General features: G+C 40.5%; 2 protein-coding genes across 6 annotated transcripts in view; both read right to left on the reverse strand.

Moving 5' to 3' along the window:
- Positions 1–6,327: 6,327 nt before the first annotated feature.
- On the reverse strand, positions 6,328–14,943 carry urah.L (urate (5-hydroxyiso-) hydrolase L homeolog). 4 transcript variants are annotated; one of them, XM_041589550.1, is made up of 4 exons: positions 14,645–14,943; positions 10,518–10,654; positions 10,315–10,450; positions 6,328–7,114 (listed from the first exon to the last, which is right to left on the reverse strand). In XM_041589550.1, exons 1-4 carry the CDS (start codon positions 14,705–14,707, stop codon positions 7,085–7,087), a joined length of 366 nt encoding a protein of 121 aa, XP_041445484.1. In that variant the 5' UTR covers positions 14,708–14,943; the 3' UTR covers positions 6,328–7,084. The 4 variants fall into 4 exon arrangements, with proteins under 4 accessions (XP_041445484.1, XP_018097711.1, XP_018097712.1 ...); XM_018242222.2 differs by lacking the exon at positions 6,328–7,114 and adding an exon at positions 7,399–7,614 and having other exon boundaries at positions 14,645–14,862; XM_018242223.2 differs by lacking the exons at positions 6,328–7,114; positions 14,645–14,943 and adding exons at positions 7,399–7,614; positions 11,849–11,924.
- Positions 14,944–20,146: 5,203 nt separating this feature from the next.
- Positions 20,147–25,504, reverse strand: part of XB5750836.S (blastomere cadherin-like S homeolog) — a 33,790-nt gene continuing 28,432 nt past the window's right edge. The window contains exons 3-5 of one of the 2 annotated variants that reach the window (XM_018242217.2): positions 23,288–23,402; positions 22,274–22,479; positions 20,147–20,309 (exon numbers count right to left, since the gene is read on the reverse strand). In XM_018242217.2, coding sequence (XP_018097706.1) covers positions 20,289–20,309; positions 22,274–22,479; positions 23,288–23,402 — 342 coding nt within the window. In that variant the 3' untranslated portion in view covers positions 20,147–20,288. Of the gene's footprint in view, positions 20,310–22,273; positions 22,480–22,943; positions 23,251–23,287; positions 23,403–25,504 lie in introns of those variants that run through there. The other variant, XM_018242218.2, reaches the window with a different exon arrangement.

Below are 25,504 nucleotides of genomic sequence, written 5' to 3' on the forward strand. Positions count from 1 at the left end.
TAACTGTTACTGACCTACAAATCTTAGCATCCCTTGTCAGATCTGCAGCCTGTAGTCTTTTAACTGTTACTGACCTACAAATCCCAGCATCCCTTGTCAGACCTGCAGCCTGTAGTCTTCTAACTGCTACTGAACTACAATTCCCAACATCCCTTGTCAGAACTGCAGCCTGTAGTCTTCTAGCTCTTAATGAACTACAATTCCCAGCATCCCTTGTCAGACCAGCAGCTTATGGTCTTCTAACTGTTACTGACCTACAAATCCCAGAAACCAATGTCAGACCAGCAGCATCTGGTTTTCTAACTGTTACTGAACTACAAATCCCAGCATCCCTTGTCAGACCTGCAGCCTGTAGTACAAATCCCAGTATCCCTTGTCAGACCTGTCCCAGCATCCCTTGTCAGACCTGCAGCCTGTAGTCTTCTAACTTTACTGACCTACAAATCTTAGCATCCCTTGTCAGATCTGCAGCCTGTAGTCTTCTAACTGTTACTGACCTACAATTCCCAGCATCCCTTGTCAGACCAGCAGCATCTGGTCTTCTAACTGTTACTGAACTACAAATCCCAGCATCCCTTGTCAGACCTGCAGCCTGTAGTACAAATCCCAGCATCCCTTGTCAGACCTGTAGCCTACAGAACAAATCCCAGCATCCCCTGTCAGACCTGCAGCCTATAGTACAAATCCCAGCATCCCTTGTCAGACCTGCAGCCTTTAGTCTTGTAGCTCTTAATGAACTACAATTCCCAGCACCCCTTGTCAGACCAGCAGCATATGGTCTTCTAACTGTTACTGACCTACAAATCTTAGCATCCCTTGTCAGATCTGCAGCCTGTAATCTTCTAACTGTTACTGACCTACGAATCCCAGCATCCCTTGTCAGACCAGCAGCATCTGGTCTTCTAACTGTTATTGAACTACAAATCCCAGCATCCCTTGTCAGACGTGCAGTACAAATCCCACACAAGAATGAAGCGCTCACCTCTGTTTCTTTTCCCTTTGGGACCATGTGCTTAGCAGTCAATTTCCCACTCTGCCATGGGTATCAAATCATATGCAATATCCAACAGACCGCAGCACACGGACACGTTGTTTCTGTAAAGTTTTTGTGATTTATTGGCTCATTATCAGTAGACAAAAATGCACCGTTTCGAGTCTCACAGGACCCTTTATCAAGCATGTGGTTACTTTCATTACTCTGTGTTAAATAGTGATCAGTGAGGGCGGGGAAAGGTCAGGGGAAGTGATGGGCGGGAACAACAATTACATTGAAACACACATTGGATACATATAGTGCATACTTATCAGATTGTTAGTAACCATTGTAATCCTGGAACAGTGCCCATATTCATTACTTGTGTTTCTTAGTACATCAATCTGATATTAATATAAACAATTTTATTGTATTAACAAATGCCAAACAATTAATCAAATTAAAATAAAGAACTAAAAATTATTTAATCCACTGGAAATACCAGCAGTTAGTCCCTTGCTTTAAGCATAATCCTGTACACAAAATTTTGTATTCATCGATTTGTAATATATGAAGGTCTGTTGGATATTGCATATGTAGTACAAATCCCAGCATCCCTTGTCAGACCTGCAGCCTATAGTACAAATCCCAGAAACCCTTGTCAGACCTGCAGCCTGTAGTCTTCTAACTGTTACTGATCTACAAATCCCAGAAACCCTTGTCAGACCAGCAGCATCTGGTCTTCTAACTGTTACTGAACTACAAATCCCAGCATCCCTTGTCAGACCTGCAGGTCTGTGTGAAGTTTCATTGGGCATCAGTCCATCCCGTGATTGATCTACTGATTACCGGTTAGGCTGGTGATATACCAACCAGGTGCCAACCCCATTCATATCTGATTGAAACTCACCACTCACGCCATATGTATCTGGGCAGCTTTGAAATGGACCCTTGACTGAAGTAGCCACTGATCAGTGCCCTGCTCTTGTACAGTCCATTGTCCAGACTTGTCCACCACTCAAAGAATGAGCCAGGGAGCATATTTAAAAAATGTATAAAAATGTATAAAATAATAAAATTTACAAAGAATCAAACAGCAAATCCAAATACAGTGTATATATCTATATATTCAATAGGACATGTGTCAGGGGGTTGGGATCCGATAATGAAACATCCCACAAATGGACACACATAGAAACATCATACAAAATAGTTTTTTGTTTTGTACAAAAAAATTAAGACATTGTAATGAATTCTGCACTGAATTATAAACATGGGGGCCTGGTTTCCATCTGTATATACTGTATGTACCTACTCTACAACACAACACAGACAACTGTGTGCCAAACACACCCAACTTAAGGCTTCCACTGACTCCTTCCCTTCTGCTAAAAACAACACTGTCCGCCTTTGTTCTCTTTAAATAAATACAGCAGTTGGATCACGGTTTTGTTTTTTTACCTCTAAATCTCATCCCTGCCCAGAATCACCACCCAAAAACTGGTCCAGAATGAATGACATTAATAATTCTATTGGAGGAAATGTTCCTGTGGGTAGAGGTGATAATGGAAATGTTTCTGTTGATGTGCCTCATGTAAGGAGATGGTGCCCATGTGCGCCCCCAATGAGCTTCCCCAGGGTTGGTTTGTTTTTCAGGGAACTATGGAAAACATTAACATTTATGCCCAGTGGGGGTGCTGTCAGGCTCTGCTGGGATCTAAATCAGGGACCCTCGGGTTTCTAGCTCAACGCCCTAAAAGATCAGTAACATTGAAAAAAAAAATTGAAAAAATTTGTTTCTACTTAACGAAAAAAAACCCACCAAGACACTTTTAACTTGAAATTTGCAAAATCTTTATCGAATAAAATAACTGACTGATTCTCTGCTAGCCCTCCTCTTCAGAAACGACGACAGGGCAACGATCCATCGTTCGGCGCTCAATTTCTGCTCCCTGGCTATCTCTTATAGAGAGGAGAAATCGAACTCCGCATGATGGATCGTCGTCCTGTCGCCATTTCTGAAGAGGAGCGCAAGTGAAGAATCAGTAAGTTATTTCTTTATAAAGACATTATGAATTTAAAGGTAAATGTTTCTTGCTATTATTTGTTCGTTATGTAGAAACAAATTTTTTATATAAAATTTTTTTTTTATGTTACTGGTCTTTTTAGTAGCCTGCAGGGTTGCTCAATCTCTGTAACATGGCCCTTGCAGCCCCTCCCCAGTAGAGGCCTAATTGGTGGGTTGAGGTCAGCCAATCAGGGCTGACCCTGCCCTATATAAGGCCAGCCCTCCTCACCATCAATGCCTGAGCATTGGCCTACTTGAGCACCGTGGCTTGTCCTTAGCTTCTGGTTTACAGCTACAGTCCTCCTGCTCATCCCCCATCCTGATCTGGTTCTTCACGCTGTTTCTGACTCAGTTCTACACCCGCTCCATCTTGTCCTGATGTACACCCGCTCCCTCCTGTTCCGCTCTGCACCTTTTCCACCCTGACAGACACTATGCCCTTGTCACACTATTCCTGCCCTTTCTCTTTCTGTGTTCCATGGGCACAGCCTGTTCTTGCCTGAAGGACTCGCCTTTCCACCTTTGCCTCCACATCGTCCCCCAACCACACCCTTGACAGGTGCACCCTCCACTAATTTACGGTTTTGTCCTTTAACTCGATTTTAATGGATCTGGTTCAACCAAACCAAATCCAGACCCCAAAAATGTTTCACAACATTGATGCTTAAATTGTTATATGTAAATTAGCGTTTGGCTTCATTTCAGCATGAGGAGGACGTGGTGTTCGGTCAAATGGAAAATGAAGGGACCCGGTGCTCCCAGCTAATTCCATATAAGCGCTAGTTCTATATAAGAGCTAATTCCATATAACATTTATTAATGACATTGCTTATTAGGCAAACTGAGTGTTGCAATGCTCTTCCGGCTAATAACATTATTACACTGCATACATCAGCCTGGCATGGATCAAAATCTGGCACTGAATTGCTGCAGCCCTGTGGGGAGAAATTGGCTGAATACAGAATGTAATTCACTGTACATTTCCAGCTAGAACAGCTATACAGCCAGCGCTGGGTGGCACCACAGTTGGTAACGCTCTCTAAGCAACTTCCAAATATACATTAATCACACATTTATATGTGAATGTAATTGCTATTCCTTGCACTGCTGGTCCTGACTATGTGTAGCTGAAAAACAATGTAGCTAGAGGCAGCTTTTCTTTAGGCTCCAATTCCCACCATGTCTTGCACATTTCTATGAATCACAGAATATGATAACAGTCTTGGCTGGAGAGGAGCTGAATACTGCTGCACTGTTTTAATGGTATGTGTAGTCAAAACCAGCAATGCAAGCTCCCAAATGCCTGTCTGTCTGTCGATCTTAACTGCTTGGTGGGGGTGGAGGGGAGAGACAGATATCATTGGGCCCAGATTTAGGAAATAAATTCTATATAAGTTGTTGGAAAGAAGTTGATGACAGAATTGACATCACTAAGCATTGATTATAACAGATGACATCACTGAGGCCTTCGGCCTCGTGTTTTTATATGGTCATGAAACTCCTCTGTAACTTATAATAGCCTTATATTTTACTAGAGGGGGTACTTTATTCACTATATAATACACAAAAGCCATGAATATCTTGTAACTTATATCCTTATAAACGGTGAGTTCTGATGTCATCAGTTATAAACTGAAACTTGTGTATTATAATGAATAAAGTACCCCCCCAGCTGAAAATATGAGGATATTAGAAGTTACAGAGGAGTTCCATTTTACCGAGGAGTCCTCGGTTACTTATAATATCCTTATGAGGGGGTACTTTATTCACTATATAATTTACAAGAGGGTACTTTATTTACTATATATACACATTATACAAGAGAGCCATTAATATCCTTATAAGTGATGGCATCAATTATGATGGGTGCTTAGTGATGTCATCAGTTGTAATGGGTGCTTAGTGACGTGGTGTGACATGAGTAAATGCAAATTTTGCACTATAAGGGCTGAGACAGGAGGGTGGGGCAGTCAGTAGGTGAGGGAATCATCTTGGCACTCACACAACTTTGTGCCCTTTTATTCTGCGCATCATTGGGACCCTGTGGCAGGGAAGGGTTAAAGCCTGCGCGATGGATATGTCTTTATGGAATGGGGTGTTTTTCTTTAAGTGCTAATAGTCATGTCCCCAGTAACCCCACAACATTATAACGTGAGCTTCTGCTCAGTCCCATTATTCCTGTTTTATTTACCAACCAGCTCAGGGAGAGACACTTCTAGAGCCCCCCTAGGTAAAGAAAACAAAAACCATAAACCCACAAGCAAGAACCTGTCTGGGCCCCTAACTCTGCTAAGTAGCCTCAAGTCATTCAGATATTTGCTCATCGCCGTCCTATCCTGGAAGGACAGAAAACATGGAGGTTTGGGGGGAGGAGGTAACTCTTATAATGTTATTAATTAAGCTTGTTATTCTGTCCTATCAGGGTGGGAATAGAAACTGATTACCCTATTGTGATTTGCTGCCTTTCGGGCTAAAGAAAAGGAAAATTTCAGGTAAGTCTAAATTTTTTATATTGTTTTGAAATCTAGGAAAGAGCCACAGTGTGGCTTAAAGCAACATGTACGATTTTTTACAATTCCGCACCAATTAAAATGAGGGACTGTATGTCACTAATTATACACAAAGCTACCGCATCCCAACAGCCACTGGTGTCTGCACTTAACTGCTGTTTTATGACCGAATACAACTTTTTACACCACCTTCACAAAACAGTATGTTTGCAAAAAGCACATAGCAACTAATGATTTTTAAATTGCATGCTATTTTAGCCATCTTAAACTAAAATGTGTTTTAAAAATAATTTAGTGTTATTAACCTCTCTCTCTTATTTCCTGTAGTAGATCAGTAATTTGGTCATCCACAGTAAACTGTTACAGCTTGATACATTAGTTGATGGGGAGCATGTTCATCACGGGTTGAGGCTGCTCATGCTTAGTGGGCTGCTAATTGGGTGACCAACAGTAGATGGGGGAACATCAGTTAAGCTGGCCATAGACGCAAAGATCCGATCGTAAGAATCGAGGATTCGTACGATTTTCGGACTGTGTGTGGAGAGTCCCTACATTTTTACAGGGAACCTAACGGATATTATAGCAGCAAAACGGTAAAAAAAAATAATGAAGTACCCATTTAACACAAGCAAGGTGCATGCAATCGGTAATGGCTAATTAGTAGCCTGCATTAGAGAGGTGTCCACATTTACTTTACATTGACATATTTACCCACTCCAATATGGGACTTAGCCTCTAAATGCAAATAAACAATACCAGATAACCGAGGCCATACATATGATGTTAAAAAGCAATATTTATTTTCACCATGCCAAAATTACTAAAACCATTTAAAATAAGCTGCGCTGCTTGGGGGTAAGAATCCCATTATCCCTATTTAGTTACTATTAGATACAATGCAGTGAGAGAGGCTGCGTGCACGCTGTGAATGGAGGCCTCCAATTGTTTCAGTTGTAACAAACTTTTAATCAGGTGCACGGAACATCAATCTGGAAAGATCCGTAGTCAAATGTTCATCAGAAATGAAAAGCGATACATCATCGCATCTGTAGTATAAATCGCCAATAGAGTACTCAGTTTAGTGGCGGAAGAGATGATTGATCCAGTAAAATTAATAGGTGGTATAATGTATAACGGTATGTGAGGGTGGAGCCGGTGTGGGGTTAAACATTTATTGCCCAGAATAGTTCAGGCTATATGATAGGAAAATAAAGCGCTGAAAAGGAGGGAATCGCTTATGTGTATCCAATGGGCATCCAGATCCCAATACTTTGGTGGTATAGCAATCGCTATGCTGTCATAATCGTCCAACCACACTGCAGCAGACCGCTGATCAAAGACAGAAAAATTACTGACCGTAGTGGATTACCTCCTACACCGAATGCTCAACGCTCCATACTCACATCCGAAGTTCACAATCACTTGTTCCTCTATTGCGCATTATCCTCAAGAGGAGAGAAGGGAAGCGGGATTTCAAAGTTCCCCTTGCAGCGCTGTGCCTCGACAGCTGTTTCGCCGCTACCTGCGGCTTTGTCAAGAGACCGCCAAACCGGAAATAACATCCTTTTAAGGGTAAAAAAAGGACGTTATTTCCGGTTAAAACCGATAACGAGTAATTAGTTCAGGGGCATACCACATGGTTGTTTACAATCCTTTGGAATATTGTGGCCCAAAATAAAGATTGTATTTAAATACCAGGGTCCTGCACTAGTAACACTTAGCAATAAGGAGTACAGTATCCAAATAAGAAGTAGCAAATGTGAGTAAAAGTAGCTCACATAGTCTCCCAACACATATTCAGAAGAGAAAAGATTACAGGAGACCCAGACAGAGTTGGATGCACGCAGCAGAAAAAAAATGTATTTTATTTGAAGAAATATAGCTAAAAAATACTTGGAGTTATTTTGGATTCAGTTCAGTTAATGCGGGTTAATACTGAAATATCTGCAAGGCATCATGGGAAGAGTAGCTCCTTAACTGCCCCTGTAGGTGGTGTATGAAAAAGGACTGAGCAGCAGAGGCACATGGTATTTCTGCTTCGGGTCTGTGATGGTAAATGCAATCTATATGGTGAAAGAATACAAATTACAATGCAGCATCAGTCTGAAGATGAGTTTACCTTGGTTTCATACATAATAGTAACCCCATATTGCCTTGAGGCCCTTCCTCTAAATCTAGCCCTGGTAAATTTCAATTGTTGTTACATTTTGGGATCCCTTTTTCCAGAATTTCTATTTCTTTAATCTCTTTCCATTACATATTCTATAAAAATATTTATACATTTCAGGAGTACTCTTTTTTAAAAAAAAACAGCTAATTGTGGGCCACCTTTGGTGTTTGCTTAGTTTGGTGACATTGGTTTAGGCACCAGTGATTGTGCTGTAGGCTTGGATGAAACACTCAGCTGCCATCAGGAACTACAGAGTACCATACTACTAAGTTAGCAGGGCCCTGCCCCCCCCATAGTCACCTGGGCCCCTGGTTGGTGGTTCTCTGGTACAAGTACAATAGGGTCCCAATTATAAAATAAAAGGCCTGAGCATGCACAACCATGCCCCTGATCCTAGATCATGCCTAATTCTGTCAAAAATCCACCCAAAATCAGCCTGCTCCTCACAAGCCACTCATGGCTGTAAATCACCCTTTTAACATCTTTTGTGGTCCCTGTGCCATGGAGCCCCTAACTTCAGTACCCCCTGTATTCCCTTATTGGTGGCCCTGGAAATACTACAACAGTATTTGTGCAGTGATACGGAGGCTGCCCTGAAAAGAGACCACTTTTTTGCTATACAAATTTAAGTAATTAAGCCACCAAGAAAATACCGTATAAAATAAAATTATGTAGCTGCCAGGAGCTTGTGCATAATTCTCAGATCATATATACAGGATTCTTTGCCTGCCCAACATGCTCCAACAGGCCCGGACTGGCAATCTGTGGGTTCTGGCAAATGCCAGAGGGGCTGCTGCAAGGTGCCATTGAAAGTATTTATTTAATGGTCTGGTGTGGGGTTGTTTGGGCCTCTATGTACTTGGAATGCCAGGGCATAATTTGACTCCCAGTCCAGACCTGTGCTCCAACACAACAGCATTGATCTTTTTTTCAGTATTGTGCCAAACTATCCGGCAGCATGCATACAAGGACAAAATGCGCAGCTTCCAGGTAAGTTCAGTGCCTTGCCTTGGGCACCATTCCACCTAAGCCCAGCACCGCAAATAATTCTATTTTTTTAAGGCTATCCTTTTTTTCCCCCTCTATAATAAATAAGTAACACAGTACCTTATATTAGATATATATTGAACTTGTACTACCTTGTACTAGACATTTTTTAGCAGACTTACTGTATGGAGATCCAAATCCCTTATTCCAAGTACATATATCTGTACTAATAATTCCCAACAGATCATAGCTCACAGATGTAGAAAAATACTTAAAGACAGCCTATTTGATAGCAATAAAGGGGTTGTTCACCTTTAAATGAACATTTAGTATTATGTACGGAGACTTTGCCATAGGTTTTCCTTTTTTATGATTTGTAGTATTTTTAGTTATTTAGCTTTTTATTCAGCAGCTGTCCAGCCTGCAATTTCAGCAATCTGGTTGCTAGGGCCCAAATTACCCTAGCAACCAATGCATTGATTTGAATAATAGAATAGAATATGAATAGGAGAGGACCTGAATAGAAAGATGAGTAATAATAAGTAGCAATAACAATTAATGTGTAGCCTTATGGAGCATTTGTTATTTAGATGGAGTTAGCGCCTCTTATTTAAATTTCTGGTAAGAGTGAGAAGAAGAAAGCAATTAATTAAAAAACTGTTGAAAAAAATAAAATAAAAGCCAGTTGAAAAGTTGCTTAGAATTAGCCATTCTATAACATACTAAAAATTAACTTAAAAGTGAACCATTCCTAACCTTTAAAAAAAAAAAGAAAAAAAGTGAACCATTCCTTTAAGATACTTTTAAATGATGTATGGATATTGCTAAAAAAAATAAAATTGAATTATAAATGTGTGAATGCATTATTTATGAGATAATCATTGAAAATTGAGAAGACATTAATATACCAAACTGGAGTGACTGGAGAATAAAGATCAAATCAGTTATATCTTGTATGTATTTTTATAATTAATTTTTATTTCGTATGGCTATATTTTACAGCCATTTAAAGGGGGGACTTGTCACCTTAAGAAATAATTCCAAATCCTATTTTATAATGTTAGTCAAGCAAAATAAACTTCACTTACACTATTAAAATTATTTAAATTTTGTTTTTTTCAGACTTGGAATTCACAATCACAGCAAGCAGGCAGGCACCATTTTGTGGAAACTGTTATTAAGGCAAGCTTTGCATCTTGTTTATGTGCCAGAATGGGGCACCTGTTGCCCATGCATTGACTACACAATTTAATGGTGAGGAGGGTGGGGGAATGTGGAGAGTATAGTCACATCTAGGAAGTGCTGAATAGAAAAGGCATAGAGGAGGGGTAGATAAAATATGATTGACAGCTGAGACTTTTAAACAAGTTCATAACAGCTTTGGAGGTTTTAATTTAACCAAAAGAAATTGGGTTTCATGTTTAATTTGAAAAGGAATTTTATTATACAGTTTTTTTATGTGTAGGTGACAGGACAGACAGGTCTTTGTATGGCATTTGTTCACACCTTAGCACTGATGTCATTGGATGCCAAGAAGCACCATTATAACACTATTAATAATATAGGTTGGTGTTTTCCTTGGTCTATGATATTCTGGCATACGTACCTCAACATAAGGGTAAAAGCTTTCCTTGTGCATTTGCTTCCAGTAGTCCCCAGTATCAAAACACAGTTGGTAAGTGCCTGCACATAGGGCCTCCCCACGCAAGAGCCCTGGGCAGCGACCATCTTCATTAGTGACACTGTGGGAGGAAATGTGATTAGTGAGTGAAGAGTGATAAGTCATTTAGTCAATAAAAAGGGGCTTACCTTCTACTCATTTGCACCCATTTCCCCTGAGTGACATCATGCCTTGATAGGGTCATTGTTAGTCCCTTAGCAGGGATCCCCTCTGCAACGTTCAGGACATGTGTCGTTAGCTGACTGGCGCTACCTGCAGACATTACCTGAAAGTAAAAGTATCATTACTGCTATAATGTCATTATTCATTATATACCTGCAGTCCTGTGGGTGAATCCATTATGCAGAACCAAAATGCAGTGACTGACCTGCTTCTTCTATGTAACAATAAAACAGCAGCTTGTACTTGATGGTAACTAAACTGCATAAATCCGCATTCGCTGGCTTAACTACCATATAGCAGACCCCACGGCTGCAGGAGGGCCCGGGCCGCAGGGTCTGCTGTATGGAATTGCCTTTTCCAGCCCCTTCTGTCTCCTAATTTTCGCTGCCCAAAGCAGCACCAGAACAGGCAGCTGACAGATGATTGAATTTATCTGCTGCCTGGATTGATTACATCAAGTTACGATGTTTGGGAATCCTACAGATTTCCCAGATCCAACTTTTTGCCTGAAGCATCATAATGTTATACAATTACTTAAAATGAAACATGTTGTGCCCGGAGCTATAAGTTAACACACTTAGGTTTTGTATTGCTATTGAAAACAGTGTTTGTCTGCCCCTTTCTATTCTCAGCTCTGATACCTCAGACTGTTGATATAATGTAAGACAAGGCTGCTGAGTAACAGACCTGTCTTTGCTGGGGAACTGACTTTTGCAACATTGTTTAAAAAGTAACAACCAGGAGGTAAGCAAATGCTGCTTTCAATAGTAATAGTTTTTGCAAATAATTTTAAAAGCACTGACATTTTTTTAACAAATGTCAGTTGGAAAGTTGCTTAGAATTATGTTTTCATTTATTTGGCAAATTTTTATTTTGGAGTTCACTTGCCCTTTAACTTAAGTAGTAACTGTCATTTTTTTGTGTACAAGATAGCTATTTTTGGTAAACTCTGACTACTACTGTACTAGGTAGGTGTTGTTTTATATTTGCCAAGAAATCTGTTGTTCGTGTTGATGCATGTGAGTTATAGTTCAGCTACAACACCCTTTCCTTTACCATTCCGGTGAGGACCCTGCTGAGGGAGAGAGTTGCACCAGCTGTAAGCTTTTAGAGGGATTTGATTTGACTGCCAACCCCCAGGCTACACACTTCCCCCATCTCTATACCTACACTGCCCCACACTTGCTACATCACGTAAGCACATGCAGCTACTCCAATATTATTATACTGTACTACTCTACTGCCCCAGTCCCACAAAGCTCTGCTGCTAAAGAAAACCTGATTTTTCAGGACTCACCACACGCTCTCGCATTCAGCTTTGGATAAATCCTCCTTTACTTCCTGGTTATAATTGAGCAACCCCCCAGATGGCACTGTGGTGACAACAAAATAATAGGGAGGGGTGTGCAGCACCCATACACACCTGGGTGCTCAGGATTGATACATACAACTATATTGAATTCAGTCAAGGCTTTAAGCCGAACATTAGTGATTGGCGAATCTGTCCCGTTACGCTTCACCGAATTATTGGCGAAATGATGAAAACATTTGTGAAACAGTGAAACTTCCCAAAACGCATTGAAGTCAATGGGCATCAAAATAATTTTGACGTGCGTCAATTCTTGATTTTTAAAAGCGTGACTATTTTGTCCAAATGCATTAAAGTCAATGGGCGTCAGAATAATTTTCACATGCATCAATTTTTATACGTGTGACAATTTGACACGCAGCAATTTTTTTTGTTGCGGTGTATTTTTCGCCAGTTGATTTTTGCCACAGCCACCAATCTTATGTAGATAAAGACTACCTCTGGGAGCACCTGGATAACACCTGAACTGGCACTTATATAACAGTGTAACAAACTGTAACCCATAGCCCCTTAATACCCCTCTGAATTGTGTCTGTATGTTACCTTCCCATTTAGACTGTAAGCCCTACGGGGTAGGGTCCTCTGTTTCCTTGACACTGAGCACTTAATCTGCATTGTAATTATATTTTATATTTATGTGAATTGTATTCTAATAATGCACTTATTGTTACTTTTTATTCCAATGACCCCTTGTTTGTTACTACTAATTTATTGTTTTGTTGTACAGTGCTTTGCCCTCAAGGAGCGCTTTACAAATAAAAATATACATACATACATACATACATAGGATGGAGCACGCAATTCAGCAGACTTTGCTGCAAAATATTTATTAACACGACATGTTTCGGATCTACATGGATCCTTTTTCAAGTGTAAAATACAATAAACCACAGAAACTTTTTAACACAGAGCACAACCATGAAACTCCTCCTTAAGTGACATCACAGACTCTTCGGGGCAAATTCACTAAGGCGCGAAGCGCCGAACGCTAGCGTTAATTCGCTAGCGTTTGGCATTTTCGCTACTGCGCACTACGAACGCTGGCGTAGTTTCGCTAGTGTTACTTCGCAACCTTACGCCAGGCGAATCTTCGCTAGCGACGAAACTACGCAAATTCACTAACTTGCGCAGTGTAGTGAACTCTACCTTTTACGCTAGACTTCCTTCGCCACCTCAGACCTGGCGAAGTGCAATAGAGTAGATAGGGATTGTTTCAAAAAAAGTCAAAATTTTTTCTAAGTCCCAAAAAACGCTGGCGTGTTTTCTACATGATGGCTGATAGGCTGAAAAAGATTGAAAATTTTTTGGGGCTCCCCTTCCTCCCCCCTACATTTCCTGACTCATAGCAACTTACCTAGACAGTGGGCACATGTGTAGGGCAAAATAAAATTTTTATTTGCAGATTTGAAGGTTTTCTAGGCATTTGTAGTGCAGATACGTGTTCCTCCATTGAAATTTGAATTTCGCGCCGTATGCAAATTAGCCTTTGCTAGCGCAACTTCACTTCATATAGCGAAACAACGCTAGCGCAACTCCGCAACCTTACGCTAACCCTGTGCGCAACTTTGGATTTTAGTGAATTTGCGAAGCGCTGGGGAAACTACGCCTGGCGAAGTGCGGCGAAGTTGCGCCTGGCGCAACTTCGCATCTTAGTGAATTTGCCCCTTCAATTGGTCCTGAAATATTAGGAAAGTCTTTCCTTAGTCCAAGTGCAAAGGTGCAATAAACCCCAAATCCCATAAATTTATCCACCAATTCGCCAGGGGTTTTATCTTCTTAGTAGCGATGTAATATCCCCAACCATAAATACTGTAACATTAAAAAGATTGCAACAATTAAGAGGAAGCGGAGATGAGTTGTAGCTCCTTTTCACTTCCTTATTCAACAATACTAAACAATAGAAGATGCCCATATAGTGTATGACCCTTGTACACACAGTGTAATGACATGAAGCCGGCCTCCATGCAAAGATCTTCAAAAGGACCCATTACATACTGCAACTTGCCCCCCCTTCCCACCTCCTTGCACACTTGAGTGCGTGCCTGTAGTGGGTGTGCAAAGTTTCAGAATAAAGGGCTATAGAGGAAGCTGACCCTGCTGTCCCCCCCCCCCAACTTGTACGGTATCCCTTCACTGGAGCTGCAGGCTGATCAGTCGCATATAGAAAAGCATATTGCCAGAGATTTGGAAATTTTAAATGAAATTGTGAACATTGGTTTGTACTTTGTACCTTGAAATGTGCACAGCATTCCACTGCCACCAAGTGTGCTGCATCTATCTATCTATCTACCTAACTATCTAATCTATCTAAATCTCTATATCGATCTCCTATCTATCGATCTATCTATCATCTATCCAACTGTCTATCTATCTATCTATCTATCTATCTATCTATCTATCTATCTATCTATCTGTCTGTCTGTCTGTCTATCTATCATCTATCTATCTATCTATCTATCTGTCTATCTATCATCTATCCAACTTTCTATCTATCATCTATCCAACTATCTATCTATCTATCTATCTATCTATCTATCTATCTATCTATCTATCTATCTATCTATCTATCTATCTAACTGTCTGTATGTGGCCTGACTATCTATTTATGTACGTACATATTTATCGTACTCAAGCACCTATTGGTCTCCCTGGGCAGTAAACTTAGCAATAACTTTCCCTTTTAACCCCATCATTTGCCAAGCGAGTTGATGCATGTTTTATTACCTGATTTCTTTCCGTTGTCCCTTGTAGATGCTGCTGAATAAGCTGCAGGCGCCCTTTGCTCATACTTGCAGTGACAGTACACAGAGTGAACTTTAGATCATGTGCCCTAAGGGGACTGTATTTATCTCCCCTGTGCCATGTAGGATTAACTAACACAGTTTGCTATTCTGCTAATTGGCCCCTGGTCAGCTTTTTCCTGTTTGACAGAGGAGGTCATCAACCTGAGGAATGAAGCACAAGTTCACTATATACACGCTCTCCCAAAAGTACATTTGCACACTGCACTTTCACCCAACTTGCACTACACACACACACACTAAACAGAGAGGGATGGATTTGACTATATACTAAAAAGGCTATTCAAATTTTCAGATTATTTTAGGTGACGTTTATCCATAAAATATACCTAGCCCACTTTGTGTTGGGGAGGGATGCGGCGGATAATATCAGGCAGACGACGCACCTACTCCACCATGTCGAAAGCCTGCAGATCCCCAGTGTCTTTCTTTCCCTAGATGCGGAAAAGGCTTTCGACAGGGTGGACTGGATATTTCTGAGAGAAGTCTTAGATTCTGTGGGCTGTACTTCTCCATTTAGGGAGGCTATCATGGCCTTGTACGACGGCCCCACAGCCAGAGTTTGTACTGCAGGCCACTACTCGAAACCCTTTGCTATTCAAAATGGGACGAGACAAGGCTGCCCTCTGTCACCCCTGCTCTTTGCATGGAACCTCTAGCTCAGAAAATCAGACTTAACCCTGATATCTTCGGGATTAATGCGGGGCTTGACACTTATAAAATTGCCCTCTTTGCGGATGATACTCTACTTTCACTTACTCGCCCACAGACCACATTGCCTAATCTATTTAATGAACTGCACAAATATGCTGCGGTTTCGGGTTTTAAGGTTAATAACTCAAAGTCTGAGGCACTGGCGCTTTCGTTGACTAAACCTGTTCTGAAATTACTGGAGTTGAATTTTACCTTTAAATGGCAGAAGATGTCCTTTAAATATCTGGGAATTTTCCTTACACCTAAGGTTACTGATTTATATTCCCATAATTATCTTCCGATGATTAAGACACTTATGTCTACCCTCAGATCTTGGAAAAATAAAAAAAGATTTTGTGGTTAGGTAGACTACATTCTCTGAAAATGGTTATAGTTCCCAAGATACTGTACTTATTTCGCACCCTCCTGATTCCTATCTGTAAGCCAGATATTGATAAACTTCAACGTGCAATGGTAGCTTTTTTCTGGAATGACAAACGCCCTAGGGTGTCTCAACAGATTCTTATGCAATCTCTGCATCAAGGTGGCTTAAATTTTCCTAACCTCTATAGTTATTGGTGTGCGGATCAGACGGCTCAAATGACTAAACTTCACCTGCCCACGAATACGGTTAGATGGGTATCCTTGGAGGCACAATTGTTGTCACCTTTGTCCCCTAGGGGTTTCCTGTGGTACCCACGTGAGATTAGACCTCCGATTGTATCTACTAACCCTATCTTGAAACATACCTCCATGTTGTGGGATCGATTGAAGCATAAATATAGTGTAGGGCTTTGCTCGAATCCGTCCCCATTTACTCCACTATTCTATAACCCAGTTTTTCCTCCAGGACAGGATTTGCTTTCTTTCAGGTGGTGGATAGACAATGACTTTCTTGATATCAATAGCCTTACTCCACTTGGCAAAATTATTACTTGGGAGGACTTGAGATCCAAACACTCTATTCCTTTGCGTGAACATTATCGCTATCTGCAACTCAGCCACTTTCTCCGAACACACAGAGGTAAAACTTCGAACCCGAAAACTTTTTTTGAATTTCTCTGCGCCCACCCTCACACTAAGGGCCAAATTTCCTTGATTTATGCTCACTTCCGCTCCTCTGCCACTCCGGATAAAAACAAATATATGGAACGCTGGGAAACGAGACTTAATAAGATACAGGAGAAGGCACAATGGGAACGAGCCTTTGACAATATCAGGAAAGCATCCATTAACACCATTATCAAGGAAAATGCCTATAAGCTACTATATGATTGGTACCTTACCCCAGTAAAGCTAAACCGAATATACCACTCTGACCCTACTTGCTTTAGAGGCTGTGAAGCACTTGGGGATGATTTACACATGTGGTGGGAATGCCCACTAGTTTCTGATCTTTGGCAAGACATATTTGCTCTTCTGAGTGATATCTTAAACAAACAGATCGCGCCGGATCCTTGGCTTGCTCTTCTTACCTTTCCATCTACGTCTCTTTCTAAGACAGAATTTAAACTCTGCTCACATATATGCTTGGCTACCAGATGTGCTATTGCCCGAAAATGGAAAGAAGGTATTCCCACAATCATGGAAATCAAACGCAAAATATGGTGGGTGTCCTCTATGGAAAAGCTTACTGCAATGATCCAACATAACATGGACAATTATGCTACTATTTGGAGCCCGTGGATGCTCTGGACTGAGACGGACTTACGAGTTCCATCCAACTTGCCAGCAACTGTGGTGTGACTGTCCTTTGATAATGTCTTTCATGAGGTTCACTGATAATTGTAAGGTTCCCGGTGCAACTTGAAGTGATGTGTTTTTCATATATATGCATGCTGTATGTTTTCAATTGGCGAGAGTCCTACACCCTTCCCCCCCCCCCTGCTTTCCTCTATCACTCTCTTTTCTTTTCTTTTTTTCTTTCTATTGTATTTACTTTTTGTTATATGATACTTTCACAATCCACCTACCTCTACTTGCCAGGAATTCCTGATTTAGTGTGGCCTGCCTGCTGTATTATCTGACTTGATTGTGGAAGATATAAATAAAAAGTTGAAAAATATACCTAGCCCATAGAAACAGGGCAAATAGTTACATGGGACACTTAAACAAAATGAAGATCTAAGGGTGAATTCCCAAGAGTTTCAGTTAGTGTTCAGGTCTGAAAGTGAAGGTTTTCAAACTGTAAAAGTGTCATAAATATGTTTAATTCACTGCAGTTATATTTGTTATAAGGCCCCAACATTTTCAAAAGTGTCATATGAATGAGGATGTTGTTTTTGTGTCTAATTCACAAGTGTCATGTGTGCACTAAAATTTATTCTCTGTGGTGCCAAATAACGCGGCTACATTTTTCCTTGACATTCAGTAGCCAAAATGTTTTCAGGAAACATTTTTTCAGATTATTTTATGTGACGTTTACCCATAAAATATACCTAGCCCATAGAAACAGGGCAAATAGTTACATGGGACACTTAAACAAAATTAAAATCTAAGGGGGAATTCCCAAGAGTTTCAGTTAGTGTTCAGGTCTGAAAGTGAAGGTTTTCAAACAAGTGTCATAAATATGTTTAATTCACTGCAGTTATATTTGTTATAAGGCCCCAACATTTTCAAAAGTGTCATATGAATGAGGATGTTGTTTTTGTGTCTAATTCACAAGTGTCATGTGTGCACTAAAATTTGTTCTCTGTGGTGCCAAATAACGCGGCTACATTTTCCCTTGACATTCAGTAGCCAAACTGTTTTCAGGAAAAATGTTTTACAGTGCAACACATTCAACATTATCAAACAGATAGCAACATTACATGTATGATATAATTCCCATAATTATCTATAGCTATATGAGAATCAGTATCACCTGGCAGTGGCACCATCATCTGCACCCCTCTACTGACTATCACACTGCTTTTTATAATATTAACAAATGCCGTTCAGTGCTCTAAAAAGAAATATATCCTGAGATTGTTGACATGGTTCCACATTCAATGTGTGGCATAACAAGTGCAGCAGCTGCCTTGTCTTGTCGTCCTCCTCCTGTCCAGGCCTGGACTGGCAATTTGTGGGTTCCAGCAAATGCCAGAGGTCTGTTGTAAGTTGCCATAGATAGTCATAGACAGTATTGCCATAGGCAGTATTTATTGGGCTGGTGGGGGACTGTTTGGATCTCTATGTGGGCTGTTTGGGCCTCTGTATAACTGAAGTGCCAAAGCCTATTTTGATTCATTCCAGACCTGCTGTATCTTTTTGTATCATTCCAGACCTGCTGTATCTTTGCTGTATCTTTTTGTCCAACAAATGTTATATCATATTATCTAATACAGTAAAGCAGGGAATAAGGGTGAATAGGCATAAGCAATTAGGCCTCTCAACCAACTCTCTAGGTGGCTTTGAGAACGGAGGTTTCACTGTAAAATGTCATTATTAGGATTTGCAAACTTTAATGCATGTGTAGAGAGCCCTCTAGTGGTCACAAAGTAGAATGGACAATGAGGGCAAACCTGATTGCCATTCTCTCCAGTTCACTAATTTCCCCTTTCCCCCAAACATCCTCTATTTCTACCATATTGTAATTGCACTCAGTCCATTCATTTCTGCCACAAACACTAGGCGGATGCAGTGAAAGAACTACAGTCAAAATACAAATTAGTGTAGTGTCCATGTGTAAGGGGGGTTAAGGGTTAATGCCCCGCCGTCACCATGGCAACCAACCTTCACTGGAATGATGGATATCCACACGATGGTAAAATCACAAAAATGAAGAACTTTTATTGGTAATGCTTTCCAGTATCCATTAACTTTGTACAGTCCATACACAGTCCCATGGGTTTCACTTACTCCCTTCCTTGCAGAGCAATAACTTCCTTTTATGAACCCCTCACACGAAACCACTGGAGACACAGGAACACCCCTTTCCAAGGCGACTTACCACCTTCCTACTTCAGTCGGGCTGACACCACAGCAGTGCACCGCTGACCTTTTAGGATCGGAATTTTCCACCTTCTGGTCCTACCAGTCCGGCATACGTCCTATGCCCCTCTGGCCTACTCCAGATAGGATTTCTCTTGCACCCCTCCTTCAGGATGTTCGTGTTCCCCCTAACACTCCAGCCCTCACTGGCAAAGCCTTGGCTCCTAAGCCACTTACTCCTCGTTGGGGTCTTGGCTACCCATTCTACTGGTCCACTCACTATCTATAGTACCTAGTACTTTTACGGTAGCCTATCACTATCTACTTTTCTTCAGAAGCATCCACTGAACACCCATTACTGTGTTTCATCCCTTTATATACTATCCCTAATTAACCATCCCCTTAACATTCACTGTACATGTGCTTTTAACATTTCCCTATCATGTACTGTCCTCACTGCAGTGCATATGCCTTTCCCTAATTCACCACATGAAACCTTTATCATACATTTGCATGACAACACTGCCACCATGTGGTGCATTTTACACATTACAGTCTCCAAAACATTTAACACTTCCAATCATTTCAACATTTTTACAACACTCACATTCACTTTACACATACAATACACATTTTCATGCACACAACCCCAATCACCTTCTTACACATGCACTTGCTGAAATGCACATGAACTGACTATATTGGTAGCACCATACCTGAAATTAAAGGTAAATCAAAGGAAATCGTTTCTAAAATGTCAAAGGAAGATGGCTAAACAAGTGAAATCCAAAACAATGCAAATAAATCTTCAAACACAGAATTCTGATTTGATTAAGATTTTAATATTATATTGTTTTTACTATCAGTTGCGAAGAGTGCAAAGCCCCATCCAAAACATCCAGTTGAACATGACCTCTATATTTCAGCTCCCACCAACTGGCTGCCTCTCGATCCCATATACTTTACTGGGTAAGCCTGGCCTCCTAAAATCATATAGAGAGAAAACAATATTCACAGTCTGTCAAATTCTTAATACATGCTGAAAAGAATGTATATAGAAACAATCAAATAACACACCAAACCTGGAACATGGCAAATTTTAAAGACGAGGAGGGTAATTTACAAATTATGCACCCTGCTTATGGGTTATGCCCGAAACTAAAGCTCTTTGCACGCCTATAACTGAGCACAAAGAGCTGTGCATTCCTCTAAATCAGATTTGCCTGTGTTCTGCAGTGCTCTGTTCATAGGGGCTGGGTGGCACATATTATGTAACTTAAAGAGATACTGACACCAGAAAATAAACTTTTTTATATCTATCATAATGTTGTCTTTGAATGCTATTTATAATTTTGCCATAAAAGTATTTGCCTGATGTTTTTACATTACCTTTCTTACCCCCATGTTGCTCTATGAGAGGCTGCCATATTTGTGCAGCAGAAGTCCATTAGCATTAGAAACTAGGAACTTCAGGTAACTATTACTCACAAAAGAAGAACTATCAGCAAAAAACATAACCTATAGGTAATTTTTAATGTAGATTAAAGGGGAAAAATTATTCCAAATCCTATTTTGTCATGTTAGACAAGCAAAATTAACTTTAATTACACTGTATAAATTATTTGAATCTTGTTTTTTATCAGTCTGGGAACTCATAATTATAGCAAGCAGACGGGAGCCATTTTGTGGACACTGTTATTAAGGCAAGCCTTTAATCATCTCAGAATCTTGTTTGAGCACCAGAATGGGTGCCTGATGACCATCCCCGTGCCCTGGCTACACAATTAAATGGTTAAGAGAGCTGGGAGAATGTGGGGAGAGCAGTGACATCTAGGAAGTGCCGAATGGGAAATAATAGTAATTGTTTACCCCGCCTCTATGCCTAAGGCATAGAGAAGGAGCAGACAATATTTGATTGACAGCTGAGATTTTTAAAGGAGTTTACAACTGCTATGAACACTTTAATAAAAAAAGAATTTGCATTTCATGTTAAATTTGAATAGGACATTTATTATACAGCTTTTTATGTCTGGGTGATAGGTCCACTTTAATGTTTTGAAAACAAAAATTTAGTGTCAGTATCACTTTTAAGAGCAATTCAGAGCCCAAGGTGCAGAAGAATTCTGTACTGTAGCAGAGGTTATGTACAGGGCTGCCTTTTGGCATACAATATTGCACTTTACATCTTCTGTAGAATTTTTAATTTGGCGCAAGGTGCATAGAGCAGCAAATTGTAGAGAGACATTGTATATGCAAATAGCAGGAAGCAGGCTGGGGATGCCTACGCGACTCCCCCTGCCCATCTTAGATCATGCACTGACTAACACAGTCAAGAGTTCAATCCACAGGTCATGCCACAGGCCTCTGCTCTTGAAAAGGAGTGCAGATGCCTGCATTCATTCTTCAAAAACCCCATGCAGTGTGCAAAGTGCAAACTTAATTGGCCAAAATGCATGGGCCATTGTAAATTACTCTTTATTGGCCAAAAAACCCTCTGAGTGAGCAGCCATTATTAGAGGAATTCAGATTTTCCCCAAGCCAAACACCCTGCCTCTTGACCTCTGGTAGGCATTTTAGTATTCAGGTATGAGAGCTCATTTATGAATGGGTGCAAAGTTCAAAAACTTGGTTATGAAAGATGTCCTCTATACCTGCATCAAAGCACTACTGTGGCATTGTAAATAGGATAAATGCTGTACAGGGCACAATCAGACCATAAGCAATATGAGGAATTTGCCTTGATGTTGAGCTCCTCAGTGAGCAACACAGGGTAGATTTGCACCTGGGTTACTAATGACATTTTTGTTTAAATTGTTCTTCCTGCAGCTGGCTGAAACAATCACTGATTAGTTGCCATTGGTTACTGCCAATGTAAAAATGTATCCTGCACTATGCACACCAGGGAGTGCAAAAAAAGCTTGCTTACTGTTTTCCTTCTGGTCCTTACCTGCTGCTCCCTCTCATTCCAGATAAACACAGGCACAGAGTGCTTCTTGCCTGCACTATCCCATGCGTTAAGCACAAAGCTGACTGAGCCAGTGTGCAGGGTAAGCTGCCTTTTCACTGACACTGTCCCATCGGGAAGAACCCGGAAACGTGAGTCTTCAGAAGAATACAGGGAACGAGATCTTCCAGAACAAGACTCAAATCTCACTAAAGGACAGAGAAAGCAGAAGATGAACAAGCAGTAATATAAGTAGCAGTAAATACGGGTATGGGATCTATTACCTAGAATTCCTTGGGATAGGGATTGATGTGGCTTAGTTACAATTAAGTTACAATTAGGAACAAGGTACTGTCTTATTATTACAGAGAAAAATAGACTTTTTTTGCCTAAATTAGACTGGGAAATGGCCTTGCAGAAAAGTAGGACAGCATTACTCTAGCTAGGCAATATAAAGTGACTTGAAGTATAATAGTTACAATTAAGTTACAATTAGGAACAAGGTACTGTCTTATTATTACAGAGAAAAATAGACTTTTTTTGCCTAAATTAGACTGGGAAATGGCCTTGCAGAAAAGTAGGACAGCATTACTCTAGCTAGGCAATATAAAGTGACTTGAAGTATAACCATAACTGAAAAGAAAAGGTATAATCACTGGAAGATGGCACCCACCAGTGATCATAATTGCTCCCTTGAGACCCTGTGTCTGGGGCTCCTGTTCACTGAAAACTGCACCAACCCAGGGTACTACTGTAGGAGTGCCATGTGTCCATCTCCTTCTGTTTCCCAGGAACCCTTCCCAGTCAGTTTGTGCACAGTAGCTGTACATAGATCCACCAAGAGGAAGAAGGTGGAGACGTGGCAGTTGCAGTTGTCAGCAAACAAGAGGGTCTGATGTAAGCAATTATAATCACTGCAGGGTGCCTAACAAATTAGCACCTCCCAGTGATTATATTTTTCCTCCTCCTTTGCAACAGTAGACGTTTAACAGGCTTATACATTTGCCTTGCACCTACCTTTTCCTAAGATTCTCCCCCTTTCCAGTACCTTTCTCATCACCGAAAATGCATAGCGTGACTCACTAAATCCAGCCTCACACTGTTTCTGCTCCTCAGATATTCCTGGTGGCACCTGGAAAACAGGTAAATATAACAGCACCGTATAACAAACAATACACAAGATATTGTCCTTGTCACTGCCTTGGGACTCAATAACTTCCCTGGAATATTATTAGTTTGTTGCTGAAAGAAGTGGCAAGGCAGGACTACTGAACCACATGGCCATAAGCATCTGGACTCATTTTTGGTCAAAAGTAGCCAGACAAAAAATTGTCCCAGTTTTTGAGCAAAGGTTTGCCTGTCACAGCTGAACAGGGAGACTTTCATTGATAAACAGTACAAGTGGTAACAGACAGACAGGGTTTTTCACTGTCGCTGTGCAGGCAGAGGCAGGCAAAACACCAAGGGCCATCAGGTTATGAAATTCCCAAATATTTGCTAAAGCATGTTAGCGGGTTATAATTATAGGTGTCTGAAATTAGGCCAGAAAAACATCAGAGCCAGAAATCACTTCTGTAATTACACCTGTGACATTAGTGGGTCTAATTGGAGAAGAATGATAATTATATTATTAGTTAATACATTAAGAATTATCAAATCAAATGAAAACGTCATTGATAACTGACATAAAGAAGCATAAAATTTGAGATTGTGATTTTGCTGTAATATCTAAAAATTGCAGGACAAAAAGGCAATCTTGAACGTATTTGTGATTGCGTTCTCTAAAGTTATATTTATGACATTTATCAAATATAAAAAAATCTGAAGAAAAAACTGCCACCTAAAACCTGCAGTGATGCTATAGAAGCCAATGGGAAATGTCTCTTCAGCATTCAAGCAAGCTGCTGTTTGGATTTTTTTCATTGATCTTTCATAATATGTTGAAAGATCCCTTATCTGGAAACCTGTTATCCAGAAAACCCCTAAAAAAAGCTTCTGTATTGTAGGGTCTCTTGCATACCTCCCAACATTTTGGAAGTAAAAAGAGGGACAAAAAATTTTTTTCCGCATGTAGTGCAGCAATTTTTTGACCACACCCCTTTCTGTGGCCACACCCCCTAATTACCATGTTTGTCTTACAAAATTTGGCAGGTTATGAAAGTTTGAAAATATTTCTCCTTATCTAAACTGTGTTTTTGTGTCTCAAAATTGTTACAAAGTATCTTATTTGCACCTGTTAGCTGTTCTGGGCTCTCTGCTAAAAGCCAATTAAGTGAGAAACTTTGTTTCTTTTTCTGGCTGTTCAGTGCAGAGAAAAGAGGGACTTTCCAGTACAAATGAGGGACTGTGGGTTGAGCTGTCAAAAGAGGGACTGTCCCTCCGAAAAAGGGACAGTTGGGAGGTATGCTCTTGATAGTACAATGGTCACTTACCACATCAACGAAGTGGCCCAGATGCACCGCCCTGAGCCCTCAGCACAAGGGGCGGACAAACCGAAAAACCAACATGGAGCAGGCACTCAAAAGGCAAAACCTCCACCAGGCAAATGTTCAAATGTGAAGAAGTCTATCGTGTCAAACAGCCTTTTAAGTGCCTGCTCCATGTTGGTTATCCAGAAAACCCCTCTCCCACAAATAATTCTGTTTTTTAAAAGGATTTCCTTTTCCTCTGTAATAATATAACAGTGGCTTGTACTTGATTGTAATAACTAAGCTGCATGAATCCATATCGGCAGAAAACAATACTGTTAGATTTATTTATTATTTATAATGACTTAATGTATGGTGATTTCAATTACAGAAAGATGTCTTATCCGGAAACCTCAAGGGCCTACGCATTGTGGCAAATTCGATCCCATGGATATAATATCTTTTGCAATATGCAAGAAAAATCTGAAATATTTATAGCAGGTTATTGAGATGATCTAAATGCAGGTCTTGACTGGGAGTCAAAATAGGCCCTGGCATTTCAAGTACACAGAGGTTGAAACAGCCCCCCACCAGCCCACTAAATAGTGACTGTCTATGGCATCTTACAGCAGCCCCTCTGGCATTTGCCAGAACCCACAGATTGCTAATTTGGGCCCCCTAAATGGTGACACCTGTTAGAAACCAGTTATCCAGAAAGCTCTGAATTAAAGGAAGACCATTAGCCATAGACTACATTTAAAGCAAATAATTCTAATTTTTAAAAGTGATTCCCTTTTTATCTGTAATAATAACACAGTACTATGTA

The sequence above is a fragment of the Xenopus laevis genome, chromosome 4L, assembly GCF_017654675.1.
Source record: "Xenopus laevis strain J_2021 chromosome 4L, Xenopus_laevis_v10.1, whole genome shotgun sequence".
NCBI lineage: Eukaryota > Metazoa > Chordata > Amphibia > Anura > Pipidae > Xenopus > Xenopus laevis.

Bases quoted from the DNA above. Each gene is read 5' to 3' on its own strand.
- urah.L (XM_018242222.2), bottom strand. From the start codon at position 14,707: ATGAGCAAAGGGCGCCTGCAGCTTATTCAGCAGCATCTACAAGGGACA. The intron at 10,655-14,644 runs GTAATAAAACAT...TTTTACTTTCAG, and splicing joins GGACAACGGAAAGAAATCAG to GTAATGTCTGCAGGTAGCGC. The intron at 7,615-10,314 runs GTACGTATGCCA...TTCACCATATAG, and splicing joins GCTTTTACCCTTATGTTGAG to ATTGCATTTACCATCACAGA.